Source organism: Neofelis nebulosa, chromosome X (genome assembly GCF_028018385.1).
Source record: "Neofelis nebulosa isolate mNeoNeb1 chromosome X, mNeoNeb1.pri, whole genome shotgun sequence".
Lineage (NCBI taxonomy): Eukaryota > Metazoa > Chordata > Mammalia > Carnivora > Felidae > Neofelis > Neofelis nebulosa.
Window position 1 is genome coordinate 33,234,083 of NC_080800.1, and position 19,147 is coordinate 33,253,229.

Genomic DNA, 19,147 nt, shown 5'->3' on the forward strand with positions numbered 1-19,147 from the left:
AGGCCAACGGGGTTTTCCTATGGGGGCCTTCCACCGATTCCATGCTTGAAACGTGATGGCCCCAGCCTTTGGGATTGAAACATTCAGAATGAGAACTCCAAAGTGACCAAGATGAAAAAACAACTTTCAGGAGGGCGCTCCGTTTTTTCCTAGTTCCCCCCCTCCCCCAGCTCAGTGGCTTCTCAACCTTTACTGTGCGTGTGAATCACCTGGGCTCCTCCTAAATATGCTGATTTTGATTCAATAGGTTTGGGACGAAGTCTGAGCATTTTTAACACGCTCCCAGGTGGTGCCGATCTGCTGACTCGAGGACCACGCTTTGAGTATACTGGGGACTCGAGGTCTTTCACCTCCACCGCCAGGTGCGTGTGTACGCCCAGCCTCAGCGTTCCGGATCCGTGTCCCGCGCGTCCCTGGCCTTCCGCCGGGAAGGGAGGAGCCGGGGGCGGAGCGGGAGGAGTGGCGCGGGCCCCGCGTGGGTCCTGCCGGAGATCACCTCGGCCCCTTGGAGAGGCGGCCGAGCTGCGGCGGCGCAGGAGGGGGCGGGTTCGGCGAGGGCGCGGCCTCTCGGAGGGGGGCGTACGACGCGCATCCCCCGCGGCCGCCTGGGCCACTCGGGAGCTTCGCGGCAGCCGGGTGCCCCACTTGGCAACCCGCTCCGTGCTTCTTCCTCGCGCCCGCCTCCTCTTGTCACCTCCCGTCTCAGCCTCCTTGCTCCATCCCCGCCGCATCAACCGCCGGCCGAGCGCCTCCGAGAGCCAGAGGTGGTGCGCGGGGCTGCAGGGCGCGCCCTCAGGCGGACCTCGGCCCGGCATTGGGGGGCACGGGCGGCAGCATGGACACCAAGCGCTGCTTCGCCAACCGCTTCGATGACTACCAGGGCAGTCTGCTGGCGGGCCAGTGCGAGGAGGCGGTGGCGCCCTTGGTCACCGCCACCATCGAGCGCATCCTTCAGGAGCTGCCCCCGCTCGGGGGCGGCCCTGAGGCCCGGGGGGCGGCGGCCGCGGCCAGCAGCTGCCAGGGAGGGCTGTACGGCGGCGTGGCCGGGGTGGCCTACATGCTCTACCACGTCTCGCAGAGCCCGCTCTTTGCCGGGGCCCGGGAGCGCTACCTGCGCTCGGCCAAGCGCCTCATAGACGCGTGCGCCCGCGCGGAGGAGTGGGGCGAGCCGGACGCCGACACCCGCGCCGCCTTCCTGCTTGGGGGAGCGGGCGTGTATGCCGTGGCCACGCTCGTGTACCACGCCCTGGGACGGTCCGACTACGTGCAGCCGTTGGGCAAGTTCCGGGCTCTGTGCGCCGTCTGCGCGCCGGTCTCCTTCCTGGAGTGCGGCTCCGACGAGCTGTTCGTGGGCCGCGCGGGCTACCTGTGCGCCGCGCTGGTGCTCAAGCAGAAACTCGCCCAGGAGGTAAGAGGCAGCCCCGGCCGCGGGGGGGCGCTCGCCGCCGGCCCGGCCCTTCCCGGGACTCCTGGCGGCGGGAGCAGCGCTCCCTGGCTCTTGGTCACTCTGGCGCTGTCATTTCCTTAGTCTACAGAGGTTCATCTCCGGTGTTTGTCTTCCCTTCTCTCTCCTTCAGTCTCTCATTTGTTGGGATTCCGCGCCTCTGCGCTTTGTTCGTGTTTTGCGCCGAATGCGGTGGCCTCCCCAGGTGCCTCTTTGCTCAACAGCTTCAGGGAGGCCCTTTGAAGTGAGAAAAGAAAAACTCGAAAATGAAAGGGATATCCCTTTCTTTGACCCTCCTGCCAAAAAAGCTGAAGCACCCTCGAACCTTAAGAGGGCTAGCAAAGTACTGGAAGTTTTGGGGGCTGGATATGCTATCATTGTTTGTATCGCTAACGTGGAGGTAAATTGCTTTGGCGACCGATCTCCCCCATTCCCTGCGCCCCGGGTCTGTAATTCAGAATTCCTGCCCAGCTGCGGGTCTCCTGTGCTTACTGTTTGCTTACTATTCAGTTCATCTAAGGGCTCTTTGAAAATGTATATCTGATGGGGCTGTCCTCTTTTAAATACATAAATGCAAACAGAATTCTACCCCATTATAATAGAATGTGCATTTTTTTCATTTTAAAACGCGTAGTTAGGATTGTCAAGACAACAGCATACTTGACAGGGCAGGTTTTCTTAATGAAATAGCTTTGCAGTGGCTTCTTGAAGTGAATTAGATCTCACAACTACATATGGGTTTTTTTTTTTCTGGATCCACTTTGAATACAGCATGTAACTATTAGAAAAGAATGTGCCAGTTCCTGTGGTGTAGGGGGAAAAAAATCCTCCAAAGGATCATAGTAACTAGAACGGAAAGAGGCATTTCATTCATAATCCACTGGAGCCAAATATTGTTTTAGGGAGGAAGTGACACATTTAACTTTATTTGGGTGAAACAGGCGTTTGAAGAAAACTTAAAGGTGCACAGAGTGTTTTAAAAGTGTAATTAGATAACTTCCAAGATAACAGGAAGACTTGATATTTTTTTGTTTATTTATAGCAGGTGAGGTTGATCCAAGTGAGAAAAAAAATCACTAAAGACTGTGCACTGTGCTAGCAGGGCAGCAAAGATCTGTGTGACAAAGTTGTCTTGAAATAGTTCACTCTGCTTCTGAGTCACTGTTATCTGCTAGCAGTTCCCTAAGGGCCCTTCCAATTGTATGAAACCTTTCGGAAGGCCACGGGGCTATTTACATATCATTTGCATCACATTTGCATCTGCGCCTCAGACCTTGCAGTCTGGTGGTAGGCAATTTTCAAATTCGTTTTTTGCTTCTTTCCTTTGCATGCCTTGGGGCCTTCTCTCCAGAATGGAGTGACAGAGTGGGAGACCCATCAGGTCATACAGGTGGAAACAGACCAACAAGGACTCCTTGCCCCAAAACTGGTGACCCAGGGCCAGTCTGAAACGCTGATCCAAAAAGACATTTATTAAGACCTCTCTTCTGCCTTCCTGCCAAGCCAGATGTATCTTTTTATACTAATCAATTTGAGGTGCTTTGGCCCCTGCTCCCAGGAGATAGAACAAGCTCTGAGGGTTAACATATACACACACACACACACACACACACACACACACACAAGCGCGCGCTCTTAACCTGAGCAAGGAAGCCAGTCTCCGTGCCAGCCTCAGCTGCAGTAATCTGAGAAATTCAGGCTTGAAAGGTGCAGGGCAGGGGCTAAGCATGCCTGGCTTGAAGCCCTTATGAGGGGAAAATAGAAATCTTCTGTCCCATCCCCACTCGCGCGTCCTAGCCAGCATATGGCTTTGCCCTCAGTAGATGATCCATAAACCTTGATTAAATTGAGTTGCGGACTTCTGTCATTTCTCTCTAAAGAATCTGTTCTTCTATCCTGGGTTTCCTTCTTTTCAATGTCATTTATATGCACTTTCCTCTGGCAGTTCCCTCAGTTCTCACCCTAGTCTAGATCCTCCCCACACTACTTGGCACAGCCCTGGCACCTAATAAATAGTTGAACAAATGAATCCCCATTTACTAGGATTAGTGCAGTGTACTCTGGGCTGGATTCTCTCAAGAAATTGCATGTACCTCTGAGAAACCAATCTTAAAAGTACTTCATCATGTTATTTCGCCATTCAACATCCTGCGGTGGCTCCCTATTACCTTTTCTCCAGTGGCTTCTCATCTTTTTTAGAGCTAAGACACTTAAAATGGCTGACAGGGTCCCACATGATCTCGCCCCCCTGCATACCTCTTCCACTTTTGCTCACTCTGCTTCGACCACACTGGCCTTCTTGCTGTTTCAGGCATTTATTGTCTCATGATATTTGTACTCGCTGTTCCCTTTGCGTGGAATACTCTTCCCCTAGCTATTTTTATAGCTAGCTCTCTGACCTTGTATAGGTCATTCCCTCATCAGTGAGGCTTTCCCTGTTCACCCTGCTTAAAACTGCAACCTCGTCCCCTGATTTCTGCCCTTTTCTTGTTTCATTTTGTTTATGTTCTTTCCCAATTAGAATATAAGCTCCGTAAGTGTGGAGAGTTTTTGTATTATTGCTATATTCCCATATTAAGGTGGCGCCTGGTACATATTTAGTTACCTCAACTTTTCTTCTGGTATTATTGCAAATATTGTTTACTCTGTGGCTTGCTTTGCCACTCATTTTTGATGGTGACCCATTTATCAATATTTTCCTTTATGGTGGTGGCTTTTGGTGTTCCATTGATAGGAATCCTTTCCTACCACCAAGGTCTCAGCAAATCTGTGTTGACTGAATAAGTGAATACTGGTCTGTTAGAAATTTTTTTGGCGTAACCTTTAGACCAGTGTTTGTTGAACTTTAATGTTCAGAGGAATCACCTGCAGATCCTGTCAATAAAATACAGACTGATTCAGCAGGCCTGGCATTGGACCTGAGATTCGGCATTTCTACCAGGTCCCAGGTGCTCCTGCTGGTCCAGGGACCACGCTTCGAATAGCAAGGCAGTCCAGTGCTGCATAGGTTTTGGCGTTATATCAGTCATGCCTGCTAAGAGATAGCATAAGATACCTTTCTCTGAAGCTTGATCTATTTTTTTTAAGGTTGTAGTTGAGAATACTGATTACTGTCTCCTATCATGCTCTTGTTGTAAGGATCCACAAGGGGAATTTCTCTCAGTACTTAGACACAGGAATAGTTGTGCTCTTCCTGGAAATTGATTGAATTTTTTAATTTTCAGAATATGTCACATAACTGACATGTTCCTCGCTTGATGGTGGCTACTGGGAGGCATATGGCAAGAATTGTCCACATAAGCTTGGGTAAAGTGCCTCATCACATGTACTTTTGTATGCTAGTGTTTACCCAGGGGTTTATAATTTTTTTCTTAGTTTACCCTTTTCTGAATTTTCTTTCTTACATTTGATTTTATTGTTGGCTTTTATAAGATTCAGAGAGAAGAAAAAAATGTGTGTATATGCATGTAGGGAAAGACAGCAAAAGGAAGTGTCACTCTTACCAGGTAAGATATTTTTGTTCAATTTAGCTCTCCTGGAAATACTCAAGGGAAGTAGCTTTGATGGTTTGTTAGGCAGATATCCTTGAGTGATGGGACACTAAAGTCCTGTGAAATCACACCATAAAAATTTGTACTGGGTCCACTATGCTTTCCAGATTGGTGAAAATGTAGCAGGGAAAGGGAAGTTAGAAAAAAACGGTGGAGGGATAAAGGGAAGGCCTAGGGGCCACAGTTAAAATAATTTTGCCACTGGAGACCTTGGACAAATAATTTGACATCTCTGAGCCTCAATTTCCTTACTTGTAAAATGGATAAATGATAGCTTCGTCATTAACTTATTCTGTCGTTTATTCCTTCATTCCGTGAATGTCAGGTTTCTACATGTTCCAGGCACCTTGCTGGATGCCAGGAGTTAGTAGTGAACAAAAATCAATGTAATTATGTTATCGCAAGTGCTCTGAAAGAACTTAACAGAAAATAACTGGGGGCGGGGCAGGAGAGGGGAGGGGTGCTGCTTGGCAGACATTAGCCAGGAAGATTTCTCTGTGGAGGCGATGTCCTGGCTCATCACTGAAGCATGAGAATGAAGTGGCTGCTTTAAGAGCAGGCATTCCATGCAGAGGAGACAGCAAGGACGAAGTCCCCAAGGTGGGAATCCGCTTGGAGATTTCACAGAAATGGAAGGCTGCCAGCATAGTGGGAGCAGAGCGAACAAGGACTAGAGGGATGGGAGAGCTCCAGACCAGGTAGGGGTGGGGAGCAGGGTCAAATCAGATCCTGCAGGGCCAGGTCAGTCAGGAGTTAGCACATGCTTCAGGTGTAAACGGTAATGTCTGTATCTTCGTTACCTTTGAAAAAGATCTCCCTAGTTTTCTGTATGGATAGTGGATTGAACAGTATTAAGAACAGTCATAAAGGGGACTGGTTACAGGGGTCCAAACCCCTTTTGTGCCAAGGACTCCTTTATAAATTTGGTGAAGCCTTAGCATTTTAGATGGATAAAATTAACACGTAGGACTACAAAGGAAACCAATTACATTGACATCCAGTTACCAAAACATTTTTAAAATTGTGATGCAGTAGCGTATGTGTTTCTTTATTAGCACATTAAATAACAATATTTTGCAGCAAGCCTAAGGATTGTGGTACCTTTGAAACAGTGATGAGGGTCAACGATGTTTCGAGCTGCCTTCAACAGCTGCGGTGTGACAGGAATATATCTGTGATTTTATAGGTGGCAGAGTCACAAGTACTTTGGTAGTTTGTGGTCTTCATTTGTAACGAAAAAAAATGCTAAATTGTTTAAATGGGATTTGAGAAAACCCAGATGTGATTTTATTTCCCCAACCAAAGGGAACTGTTCGGGAAGTTGCTGTGGTGACTCACTTTATGTAAAGTGCCTAGTGTAGTGCTGGGTGTATAGTAGCTGTTTAATGAAATCAATGTTACTCCCTCTCGTGTCTACTAACAGAAAATCGAAAGTGATTCTGAATAGCCCATAGAAAATTACACGCAGTAATTTGAAGGAATCTATCTTCTTGCCATGATTTAAAAATATATATATGTATATTGCTGGATTGTTAATTGGGTCCTTGGCTCACTCCTAAGGCAGGTGGTTGGCAGCTGTGTAAGTGGGGATGCTTTTAGCTGCAGATAATAGAATGTCCAGTAAAAAGTGATCTAAATAATGGAGACATTTATTACCTCACTTTCTTGTTTTTTAATTTTTTTTAACATTTTATTTTTTTGAGAGAGAGAGAGAGAGAGAGCGAGCATGATCAAGGGAGGGGCAGAGAGAGAGGGAGACACAAATCCGAATCAGGCTCCAGGCTCTGAGCTGTCAGCACAGAGCCCGAAGCGGGGCTCAAACTCACGAACCGAGAGATCATGACCTGAGCCGAAGTCAGATGCTTAACCGAGTGAGCCACCCAGGCGCCCCTATTATCTCACTTTCTAAAGGGTGTCAAGCTAGGCCATTTCAGATTGGTCCAGCAACTGGAGAAAGTCATCAGAACTCCAGCCCTTTCCAACCTTTTTCTCTGCAGTTCTCAGCGTCTGAGCTATCTCTCTAGGGTTGTAAGATAGTTACTATCATTCCAAACATTATGTTCCCTTACACCTGAAGTAGAAAGGAAGGATCTGAGGCTTTTTTCTTTTTTCTTTTTTTTTTCATTGTATAAAACGTTTTATACTTGAAGAATTTCCCTTCTGTCTCATTGTCCAGCACTGGCCACTTCTGGTTTCAGGGGAGGCTGGGAAGACTAGTGTCCTCCATTTCTAACTTCTGTCATTGGATGAAAGTTCTGACCAGAAAGAAGAAAGGCAAGGGAAATGGCTGTTGAGTGGTTACCAAAATGTCTACCTCTTGACACCCCTCGGCAAGGTCTGTCTTATCACCTCCCGCTTCCTTGGCTATTGTGGATAGTGTTGTAGTGAACATGGGGATGCATGCATCTTTTTGAGACCCTGTTTTCATTTCCTTTGGATAAATACCTAAAAGTGGAATTGCTTGATCGTCTGGTAGTTCTATTTTTAGTTTTTTGAAGCACCTGTTTTCCATACTGACTGTATCAATTCACATTCTCACCAACAATGCACAAGGGTTTCCTTTTCTCCACATCCTTGCCAACACTTGTTGTTTCTTGTCTTTCTGATAATAGCCATTCTAACAGGGGTGAGGTAAGATACCATAGTGGTTTTGATTTGCATCTCCCTGATGATTAATGATGTTGAGCACGTTTTCATGTACCCATTTTGGCTATTGGTATGTCTTCTTCGGAAAAATGTCTATGCAATTCCTCTGCCCATTTTTAAATCAAGTTTATTGAATTGCTAGGAGCTGTTTATATATTTTGGGTATTAACTCCTTCTTCAACATATGGTTTGCAGATATTCTATTCCATAGGTTGCCTTTTCATTTTGTTGATGATTTCCTTTGCTGTGCAGAAGCTTTTCAGTTTGATAGAGTCCCACTTACTGATTTTTGCTTTTGTTGCTAGTGCTTTTGGTGTCGTATCCAGAAAATCATTGCCAACACCAATGTCAAGGAGCTTTTTCTTTCTTTCATGTTTTACAGCTTCAGGTCTTTTGTTTAAGTCTTTAATCCATTTTGAGTTAGTTTTTTTTATTTTTTTATTTTTTTATTTTTGGGACAGAAAGAGACAGAGCATGAACGGGGGAGGGGCAGAGAGAGAGGGAGACACAGAATCGGAAACAGGCTCCAGGCTCCGAGCCATCAGCCCAGAGCCTGACGCGGGGCTCGAACTCACGGACCGCGAGATCGTGACCTGGCTGAAGTCGGACGCTTAACCGACTGCGCCACCCAGGCGCCCCTTGAGTTAGTTTTTATGAGTGGTGTAAGATAGAAGTCCAGTTTCATTCTTCTGCATGTGGTTATTCAGTTTTCCTAGCACCATGTATTGAAGAAACTATCCTTTCTCCATTGAATAGTCTTGTTCCCATGTCCGATATTAGTTGACCATGTATGTGTGAATTTTTTCTGGGCTTTTGATTCTGTTTCGTTGGTCTGTATGTCTGTTTTTATGCCAGTACCAGACTCTTCTGATTACCATAGCTTCATAATCAGGAAGTGTGATGCTTCCAGCAGTGTTGTTCTTCCTCAAGATTGCTTTGGCTATTTAGGGTCTTTTGTGATTTCATATGTATTTTAGGATTCTGTTTTTTAGTACCATGTTGACTAGCAGTGGTGAGCATGAGCACCCTTGTGTCTTGTTCCTGATCTTAGAAGAAAAGCATTCAACCTTTTATCATTGAGTATGATGTTAGCTGTGGGCTTCTCTTATATGGCCTTTATTATGTTGAGGTATGTTCCTTCTATACCTAGTTTGTTGAGAGTTTTTATCATAACTGGATGTTGAATTTTGTCAACTGCTTTTTTTCTGCATCTGTTGAGATAATTGTTTGATTTTTGTGTCCTATTAACGTGCTCTATCACATTTATTGATTAGCATGTGTTGAACCATCCTTGCATCCCAGGGATGAATCTCTTTTGGTTATGTTGTATGATCCTTTTGATGTGTTGTTGAATTTCGTTTTCTAGTATTCTGTCGCAAATGTTTGCATCTTTATTCATTAGGGATATTGGACTGTAGTGTCTTTATCTGGCTTTGGTATCAGGGTAATATTCCTTCTTTTCAGTTTTTTGAAAGTGTTCAGGAAGGACTGATGTTAATTATTTTTTAATCAGCTTGGTTGAATTCTTTAGAACCAGTTGGTCCTGGCCTTTATTTGATGGAGGTTTTCAATTACTGATTCCATCTCCTTACTCCTTATTGGTTTGTTCAGATTTTCTATTTTTTCATGATTCAGTCTTGGTAGATTGTATGTTTCTGTGATTTCATCCATTTCTTCTAGATTGTCCATTTTGTTGGTGTATAATTGTTCACAGTAGTCTCTTATCCTTTGTATTTGGGTGGTGTCATTTATAATGTCTCTTTCTTTCCGATTTTATTTATTGGAGTCTTCTCTTTTTCCTTGGTCTAGCTAAAGGTTTGCCAGTTTTGTTTATCTTTTCAAAAAAACAATTCTTAGTTGATCTTTTCTGTTGTATTCCTAGTGTCAGTTTTGTTTCAGCTCTAAACTTTATCACTTCCTTCCCTCTAACTTTGGGCTTTGTTTTTTTTCTTCTTTCTCTAATTCCTGGAGGTTAGATTGTTTGAGATCTTTTCCCCCCTGGTTTTTCTTAAAAATTATTACTGTCCTCTGGGCATCTGTGTGGCTCAGTCGGTTAAGTGTCTGACTTTGGCTCAGGTCATGTTCTCATGGTTTGTGAGTTCAAGCCCCATGTCAGGCTCTGTGCCGACAGCTTAGAGCCTGGAGCCTGCTTCGCGTTCTGTGTCTCCCTGTCTCTCTGCCCCTCCCCGACTTGTGCTCTGCCTCTCTCTCTCTCAAAAGTAAATACACATTAAAAAAAATATTACTGTCCTCATACTCACAAGGTAAAACCAAACAATTAGAGGATACAGAAGGATACATAACAAAATGAACATCATTGTTAATGATTTTTTCTTTTTTAGACACATTCAATGTAAAATACCTATATCTTTATCCATCTACACAAATGATCATATTATATATATTCTAGAGTTTATTTTCTTAACGTACCTTGGACATCTTTACACATGACTGCATAGAGAGAGGTCTCATTCTTTATACTGGTTTGATTACATGGCTATACCATAATATAACCATTATTGATGGACATGAAATGGATTTAAGTTTTTTTATTTTTTTGCTGTCGAAACCAATGCTGTAAAGAACATACACAGATAACAAGCATCTATACATACACGATACTTACATGTAATGTGCACCTACATACATGTCTTTTTATACATGTATCTTTGCCTTCCGTTGTGCATGTAGGTTAAAATTTTTAAAACACAATTGCTCAGAGTTTACAGATACTTTTCATTTGCTAGAGATTATCAGAGCTGCTTTCCAGAAAGATTTCATCAATTTCCTTTCCCTCCGTGAGTGTTTGGGAGTGCTGGTGTTTTCCTCATTATTTTTGACGTTGGGTTTTATCAGACTTTTAGTCTATGACAGACTGATGGGTGGAAAATGAGGATGGAAGTTTCTAGGGTAGAAAATGAGTCCCCTTATTGTTCCCTTCGACCCCCACCAAACAGAATACATAGGCAAGATTTCACTCAGTCTGGATGTGAGTGGTCTCTGTTTGTAAGCAGCTGTGTACTGCACCCCACATCAGCAAACCCCTGAAGTCTGGCTCGATATGACGGCAAGTTGGGGAATGTGGATTTTTGTAGGCTGAGTCCAGTTCCTAATCGCCTGATCACAGACTGCCTAGGAAGTGGGGCACTTCTGTGGATTATAGCTTAGATCTTTTGTTACTCTTGAGCCAGAACCCTGTAACTGCTAAAAGGATGTAAGAACAGTGATGGATCACTTACTGCTTATGCTGTTGTAAGCACTTTACATATTTTATGTTATTTTATACTATCAGCAATGTTATGACTTAGGTACCATTACACTCTCCATCGTACCCAGTCAGGAACCTGAGGCACAGAGAAGTTGTGGAAGTTGTTCCAGGTTACACAGCTGGTCAGCGGCAGAAATAGGGTTCTACCCTCTACAGGCTGATTATCAAATCTGTGCTATCAATTAGTGCTTCTCACACTTTATTTTTTTATTATTTTTATTTTAGAGCCCAAATCTAGAGGGAAGAGAGAGAGAATATCTTAAGCAGGCTCCACACTCAGCTCTGAGCCTGATGCAGGGCTTGATCCCACAACCCTGGGATCATGACCTGAGTAGAAATCAAGAGTCAGACACTCCACCGACTGAGCCACCCAGGCGCCCCTTTGTTGTGCAGACTTTCATGTGCACACAGATCTCCTGGGGATCTTGTTAAAAATCAAGTTTTGATTCAGCAGGTCTGGGGTAAGGCCCTAGATACTGCATCTCTATCAGGCTCCCAGGTGGTATTGCTGCTGGCTCATTAAGCAGACTTGAGGAAAAGCTCCAACTCACTGTTTTTCTTCCAATTTTATGGGATTGCCTATGAACAGATTTGACCGAGTCCCCCAAAACTTCATGATTTTCATCATTTGTCTTTTGTACTGAAGATGATTTCCATAAATGCCAGAATATTAGCTTTTCAGTTCGCAGTTAATGCTTAAGGAAAAATACCCTGCCTTGGCCCATCCCCTTGCAGGTTTAAGGACTCTGTTAACATCTGTGAATGAATGCATGGATTTCCTTTTTTTTTTTTTTTCTGGTAATTATACTTTCATACTATTTTCTTAGAATTCCTTTAAAGGCTCAAATAGACCAAATTCCAGCAGTTTTAAATTATTTCATAGTAATAGAAAAGATACTTTATTACAACATTTCCAGATGAGATAGAAAATATGATCTTGATGCTCATGGAACCACTCCCATTTTAGAACCATCCAATGTAATTTACCCATGTGATGTATTGCTGCCCTACTCTAGTTCACATGGAAAATGCTAGACCTTTTCCTGTTTATTTTTTACGATACAGTGATTTAACAAACCTCAGTAATGCAGATTTCCTTAGATAGAATTTATTCTTAGCTTTCATCTATTAATCCACATGCCACTAAAACCTAAAATTTCCGTTTGTATTGTAATTATTTGGCAAGAGCATGGTTTGTAATTTTCTTATTAATGAATACATTGGGGAAAATGTGCACAGTAAAAATTCTTTTAAATGTATTGAATTATTCATTTGGCCAATAACTTAACCTCTCTGTTCTCTGAGGAGGTTGTTTCTATGGAATTTCACTATATTGATTGGCCTCTGAATGTGAAAGTGATAGATTGTATTAATTTTTTATTAACTTGGCTGTTTTCATTCTTGCTGGTTAATTTAATGAGTGATGTTTGTCATGTGACTGGCTCCTACAAAACACACAGTAGATTTCTTTTGAGTGTCAGGGAGTTCCTTTAATATCTCCACATGGTGATGGTCTCTTGGCAAACTGGCCAACAATCCATGATGTGGTCAAGTTAGTGTTTTTCTTCATGATTCACTTGTACTGACTGATCTCTGACCTGTATTCATTAATTAAGTACACCTCGGATGTGTGGTTTGTCCCAGAGAAAAAAAACATGTTCTCGTGCATTATTTGTATATGTCTAAGTCCACTTATCTTCTCCTAATTGTTTTCTTTATGGATTTAGTTACTAGGGAAACCTACCAAGTTAACAGACTCATTACTCTTGGGGTGCTAGTCACTTGGACAAATTAAATTTTCAGGAAGTTATTTGATCCATCTTTTAGCAAGCTGAACAAAGAATTTGTTCTGTGTAAGATCATATTTCCTTTTCTGAATAGCTTTACCCATTCAACAGCCCAAAAATATAGGACTTTGACACATTCAAGTGCGAGTATTGCTACCTGGCCCATAAAGAAGCTGTTTCTCAGATGAGAGGCAGTCTTACATACTTCATGGGTGAGAACATCATCTAAATTAGAGGTGGCAAAACAAATATTGGTCATAGCACTATGTGCAGTTACCTGTCACTGTGCCCATCTGCTGGCTCCATTGCTTTGCATGGAATGTATTTCCCTGTGCTCAGTGGTGTGTTGAAATCTAGTGTCCATGGCAACTAAAACACATTACCAGTCTCAAAGCAAGCACTGTGGGGACCAGCTGAATCTCCACTTATACAATGACTTTAGGAGGGAGCTACATTCCTAGCAGACTTTACAGCTATCTAAGGCTGAATAGATCCAGTGCTCAACCAGAAAGGAAGTATTATTCTCATGCACGTTCCAAAAATATAATCTTACTATTTGAAATGTTCTTTTCTTCATGAAGCAAAGAGAAGTGCACATGCATCACGAATCACAACTGCTGAAGTAGGTTGGTCTCTCAATGAAGGCATTAGAACATAGTGGTCAAGGGCAGCCCTTTCAGAGTCCAATAGCTGTGGGATTGAAGCCTGGCTCCACCACAGTACTTGGTTGATCTTAGCCAAGTTTCTTTGAGCCTGAATTTCCTCATCTGCAAAATGCGATCCAAGCAGCACTCACCTTGCAGGTATGTTATGAAGATCCATGGCGGGGGGCACCTGGGTGGCTCAGTAGGTTAAGCATCCAACTCTTGATTTGGGGCTCAGTTCATGATCTCAGGGTCATGAGATTGACCTCTGTGGTGGGCTCCATGCTGAGAATTCCCCGCCCCCACTCTCTGCCTTTCTCCTGTACTCACTGGCTCATCTCCCCCTTCTCTCTCTCTCTCTCTCTCTCTCTCTCTCAAAAAGATCCACTGAGAATGTGCATGTAATATGCTTAGAGGGTCTGTTAGGCACAGAGTAAAGACTGTAAGTCAGCCATTATTAGTATTTTGAGTATTATCATCATCATTGTGAAGTGATACTCTGTGTTGGCTAAATAACATAGGTATGCTTTTTGGACATTGAGCCAGTCTGTCTAATATTCCCTGTGGTGGCATTCAGAGCCGCTGTGCCCCTCCTCCCCCGCCCCCAGTCACAGCAACAGACCTTTGAGATCTTCATACAGAGGCCATAAAGGGCTGGAGGGATATCTCTGCCATGCCATGCAGGATTAAGCTGAGCAGCTCAGAGAAATTGTGTGTCAAAGTAAATTGAGTGGCTGGTCATCACCCCTAAGACCCGAACTTATGTGTGCTGCCCTCTGCACTTTACTTTCTCTGGGAAAAGGGCTGTCCTTTTCTTAAAATTTCAGGCTCTTTGTGGACTTATTCTAGGAATTGGCTTTCTTGTGTCTCTGATGTGTACTCCTCAGAGTAAATCACCTAATTGGCTTTCATCGAGTGGAAATTGCTATGCAAGTGATGTTGGAATATTTCTTGGTCTGTTCCCCTAGAATCTGAGTAGCAGATTCAGGGAACTCTCTCTTGCTCTTAAGTTCTCTTCTTCTAAAGATCATTTGCTTGCATGGCACTAATTCAGAATTTGAGACGAATTTCAATAGTTGAATCTGGTGAAGTGACATCAAATGAGTTTCCTCAGCAAATGTTCCAGATCGTATATATTTGGTAGCTTGTTTCAGAAAAGGATTAATACAATTAAGGATTCTTTCAAGTGTTTCTTAAGCTTCTGGGCCCAGAAATTACGTTTTTCTTGCATTAATGCACTTTTCTATTTGCGTTTCAACACCACATCACATAGGCTCACTGTCAATTCTACGAACTTAAATCAACCTTTTTCTCCTTAGCTCCCAACTCCTGTTTATATTCATTTATAACATAGTCTTAATATTTACATTGCTCTAAGAATAAAAGTATGACTTCCTCCTATCCCTGATCATCGAGTGGTTATGTATGTTCATTAGTGGTGCTTACAATCTTCACTACTACCAACTGGCTCTAGGTCTTGGACTTCATCTTTATGGAGGTCTGTTATATTTTTCTCTGATCTGTGGCCTTAGGTCAGTATTTCTCACATTGAGCATGTATTAGCACCCCTGGAGGGCGTGTTCTAACACACATGGTTGGGCTCCATCCCACTTTCTGATTCTGTAGGTCTGGAGTAGGGCCTGAGACTTTGCACTGTTAACAACTTCTAGATGCTGCTGCTCATTTGGAGACCACATATTTAGAACCACCGCCTTAGACTATTCCCATAACCTTGAGCAGACCTCTCAGAAATGTGGGAACTAGGTGAAGGCGTAGGGTGATAGCACCCCAAACCTTTAATCACGACCAGAAAATAACCCAAGGACAGGACTTACTATATGACAGGCACTGTGATCAGCATATTTTATCCATTTTAGGGGAAAAAAAATATGACTGAGGGAGGTTCAGTAACTTGCCTGTCATCACACAGCTGGTAAAGTTGTTGAACCCATGTTTGTCTGACTGTAGAGCTACTTCACTTCCAGGGCTTTAAGTCAGGTAAGACTTGTGCATGTTTTTCTACTGAAGAGGAGAGTGAGTTGTACCCAAACATTTGGAAGAATAGACTCTACGAAGCTGAAGTTGTTACTGAAGTTTAACTTAGAATTGAATAAAAATGGGGGCGCCTGGATGGCTCAGTCGGTTAAGCGTCCGACTTCGGCTCAGGTCATGATCTCGCAGTCCATGAGTTCGAGCCCCGCATCGGGCTCTGTGCTGAAAGCTCAGAGCCTGGAGCCTGTTTCGGATTCTGTGTCTCCCTCTCTCTCTGACCCTCCCCCGTTCATGCTCTGTCTCTCTCTGTCTCAAAAATAAATACATGTTAAAAAAAATTTTTTTTTAAGAATTGAATAAAAATGGCAGTACAAGAAGGTGTTCTACAATTGTCACAAACTTCCAGAAGCCTCAGCTTTCTGGAACACTAGAAAGGTTCAGGAATGGGAGGTTCTCAAAACCCATGGTGGTAGTGTGGGGGCTTGAGTCAGGTCTGAAATAGAACTAGCTGCAAGTAGCATAGCATGGTTAGATCTCTGGATCCTTTCCCAAACCCAAGCAACTAGATTATGGTCTTGGGCTAGTTCTCCAAGAGCTGACTCTGGGATGTAGATTGATGTGGAAGTGCTTCATCAAGAAAGTGTGTCTAGGAGAATCTAGCATGGGGGGGAATGGGGGGTGAGAGTGAAGGACAGGAAGCCAAGCAAAGGTGTGATTTAGCTTAAGTCCCAGCTCTGTCTCCTCCTGTAGAGGAGCTCTGAAGTGTAAGTTACATCACAGAGTTTGTCCTGATTAGAGGCCCACTCTTAAACCAGAAATTCACTGCAGCTGGGGATGTGGGCTGGAATCTTCACAGGTATGTCCATTCTGTTGGCATATGGCCAATGTGGCTCTTGTAGCCTAAAAGTTGAACCCTGGAAGAAGGCTGCAGGTGAGGGTTGTTAGAAGCAAAACACGTGGACCCTGGGGGCGGGGGTGGATTCATAGATTCAGTGGAAAGGATCTGAGGGGATCTGGTAGGAACACACAGTTCCAGACCTCAGTAGAAGGCTTGATATTCACGTTCTTGACAGATTGAATTAGAGAACTCTAGGCTTTGAGGCCCAGGTCACAGTCAAGGGCAGAGATGAGGTACTTCACTGAAAATAGCAACATTACATGCTGAATGGTGAGACATCTCCCCTGCCCCCCACAACACGCACGCACACACACACACACACACCCTAGCCTCTTCCTTAACCCCCAGAACACTAGGAGACATGCCCACCAAGTGGCAGACTGAAGGAGGGCTTATGGTTGTCAAATAGATTCAGCAAAAAAGAACCACAGATATTGGCATCTGTAGATGTATCCCCTCCCAATGACAAAGCAGTTACACTGCCTTGTCACCCTACAGTAAATCCCACCAATTGGCTCTCATTCTTCCCCATCCAGAGTTCCCAGTTAGCTTTTTAGGTTGAGGCTCTTAAATAGAACCTGTCAGAAGACCTTTGAAGAAAGCATCTGATGTGAAAGACAGTGATCATAACAGGAAAACCAAACTTGGAGTAAATAGTTAATATTGGGAGCAGAAGAAAATTTCCTGAGTGCCCAAATCTATAATTAATACTGTCAGAGAGGAAAGCGATCACATGTATGAAGTAAAGGCAGGATGTTATTGAAAGCAGTATTCAGAGGACAGAAAAAAAACTCTTTGAAATTAAAAATATGATCGCAGAAGTAAAAATAATTCAGTAGAAAGAGTAGAATATTAAATTGGGGAAATGTTCCTTAAAGTTCAGCCAAAAGACAATGAGATTGATAAAAAGAGCAAAGACTGATTAGAGGAAGTCCAGCCTCTGTCTAGTAGTCCCAATAAAATAGAACAAAGTAAATGAAAGGGAAAGATGATGAAAAAGACTCAAAAATAGTTTCAAGTGCAAGACCTGAGTTGTCAGATTTAAGGGGCCCGACAACATGTTGAATGGAAAAAGAAGAAAGAGCTGCTTTTTTTAAAAATGTAATTTATTGTCAAATTGGCTAACATACAGTGTGAAAAGTGTGCTCTTATTTTCGGGGGTAGATTCCCATGGTTCATTGCTTACATACAACTACCCAGTGCTCATCCCAACAGGTGTTCTCCTCAATGTCCATCACCCATTTTCCCCTCTCCCCCATCCCCCCCATCCACCTTCATATGGTTCTCTGTATTTAAGAGTCTCTTATGGTTTGCCTCCTCCCCTCTGTGTTTGTAACTGTTTTTTTCCCCTTCTCTTCCCCCCATGATAAAGAAGAAAGAGATTCTAAAGACTTCGAAGGAGAAAAAAACAAAACTGGTTCTGTAAAAGGATTAGCATTGGGCTTTGAATAGCAATTGAGGAAGCTACAAGACAATGGAGCAAGGCCTCCAAAATTCACAGAGAAAATTACTTATCAGCCAGAATTCTATAGCAGCCAAAATGATCAAGTGTGAGAGTAGAAAAAAAAACATTTGCAAGGTCTCAAAAACAATTAAAATATTTTTTCTTTCAAAAGCAATTTTTTTTCTTTCAAAAACATAAGACCTAAGTACTCTAGGCTCACAGAATATATGTTAAAAGAATTTAGAGGCCAGAGGTTCCAAATAAACCAGCCACCATCTGGAACACTGCAACAAATTTTTAACTGGTAAAAAAAAAAAATATTTTTGATCCATTGCAAAGGAGGACTGAACCAAGAAATAGGACAATATGGGAATCTCAAAACCTGGAGCCCCGATGCAGGTGGAATCATAGGAAGCTCCCAGAGTGATGGTAAAGACAGCCCAAGATGACAGCTGGGCTTGAAGGCAGCCAGTGAGTACTGAAGCAGGGCTAGAGCTGGAATGTTGACAAGAGGGGGAAAAATTAGGTGGCCTACCTGATGTGTTTCCATATACCTAAGGGAGTTTTGTAGGTCAGTTGGAAAGTTCGGGCATGAATTTGTTACAGGCAGAAAACCCAACAACAATAGAAAAAGAAAAGACCATTATTAACCCTGAGGTGGGACCAAGTAGGAGAAAAGAAATGGTAATCACTGTACCTAGTTTTGCTCAGTGAGTGTCGATTGAACCAAATATTGTTTTGGCAAAAAATGTAATAAAACTATTTTGGGTGTTTGAGAAAGGAAATGTATGTATGGAGAGATAAGAGAGCTAAATCTTCACCTTCCATGTTAGGAGATTAATAGCACCTAAAATGGAAAATTCAGGAAATAGCTGTATAAGAAGAAATATGAAGATAAATAGGTAGCAAAAATACAGGTAAGTGTTTGAAGTTTTTGCCTCAGAGGAGCAGAATATGGATGGAGAGGGGCGGGGCAGGAGCCTGCTAACTCCTTTTTAAAGCAATGCACGTGTATTCTTTTTTTTTTTTTTTTTGAGAACTCTCAATACCAAGAAAATAACTCTTTTTAAAATTAACCTTGTGTTTTGAGTTGTGATCTCTCCATATTCTGTTCTGTTCTTCACATTTATGCTGTTCCTGCTCAGTGATTCAAAAATGTGCTGAGAGACCATTTATGGAATGTTACCTAGTAACCGAAATAATGTCATTTATAGGTAAATTTCGTCAACAAATATTTCCTCGTCAAAAATCTGGCTTGATCTATCCCTTATATCCTTAGAAGTCCTACTAAATTAAGAAATAATGGTATTTCATTAGTTTGAATGGTCAAATAGCTTTGTGTCCGTTAAAATCTTCATGTGGTTCATGGGGCGCCTGGGTGGCGCAGTCGGTTAAGCGTCCGACTTCAGCCAGGTCACGATCTCGCGGTCCATGAGTTCGAGCCCCGCGTCAGGCTCTGGGCTGATGGCTCGG

At 43.2% G+C, this 19,147-nt stretch overlaps 1 protein-coding gene across 1 annotated transcript in view; it reads left to right on the forward strand.

Annotated features, from left to right (window-relative positions):
• Window positions 1-544: 544 nt before the first annotated feature.
• The window catches only part of LANCL3 (LanC like family member 3), a 94,819-nt gene continuing 76,216 nt past the window's right edge, over window positions 545-19,147 (forward strand). The window contains exon 1 of the mRNA XM_058713149.1: window positions 545-1,408. Within this exon, the coding sequence (XP_058569132.1) occupies window positions 836-1,408 (573 nt within the window). The 5' untranslated portion in view covers window positions 545-835. The remainder of the gene's footprint in view (window positions 1,409-19,147) is intronic.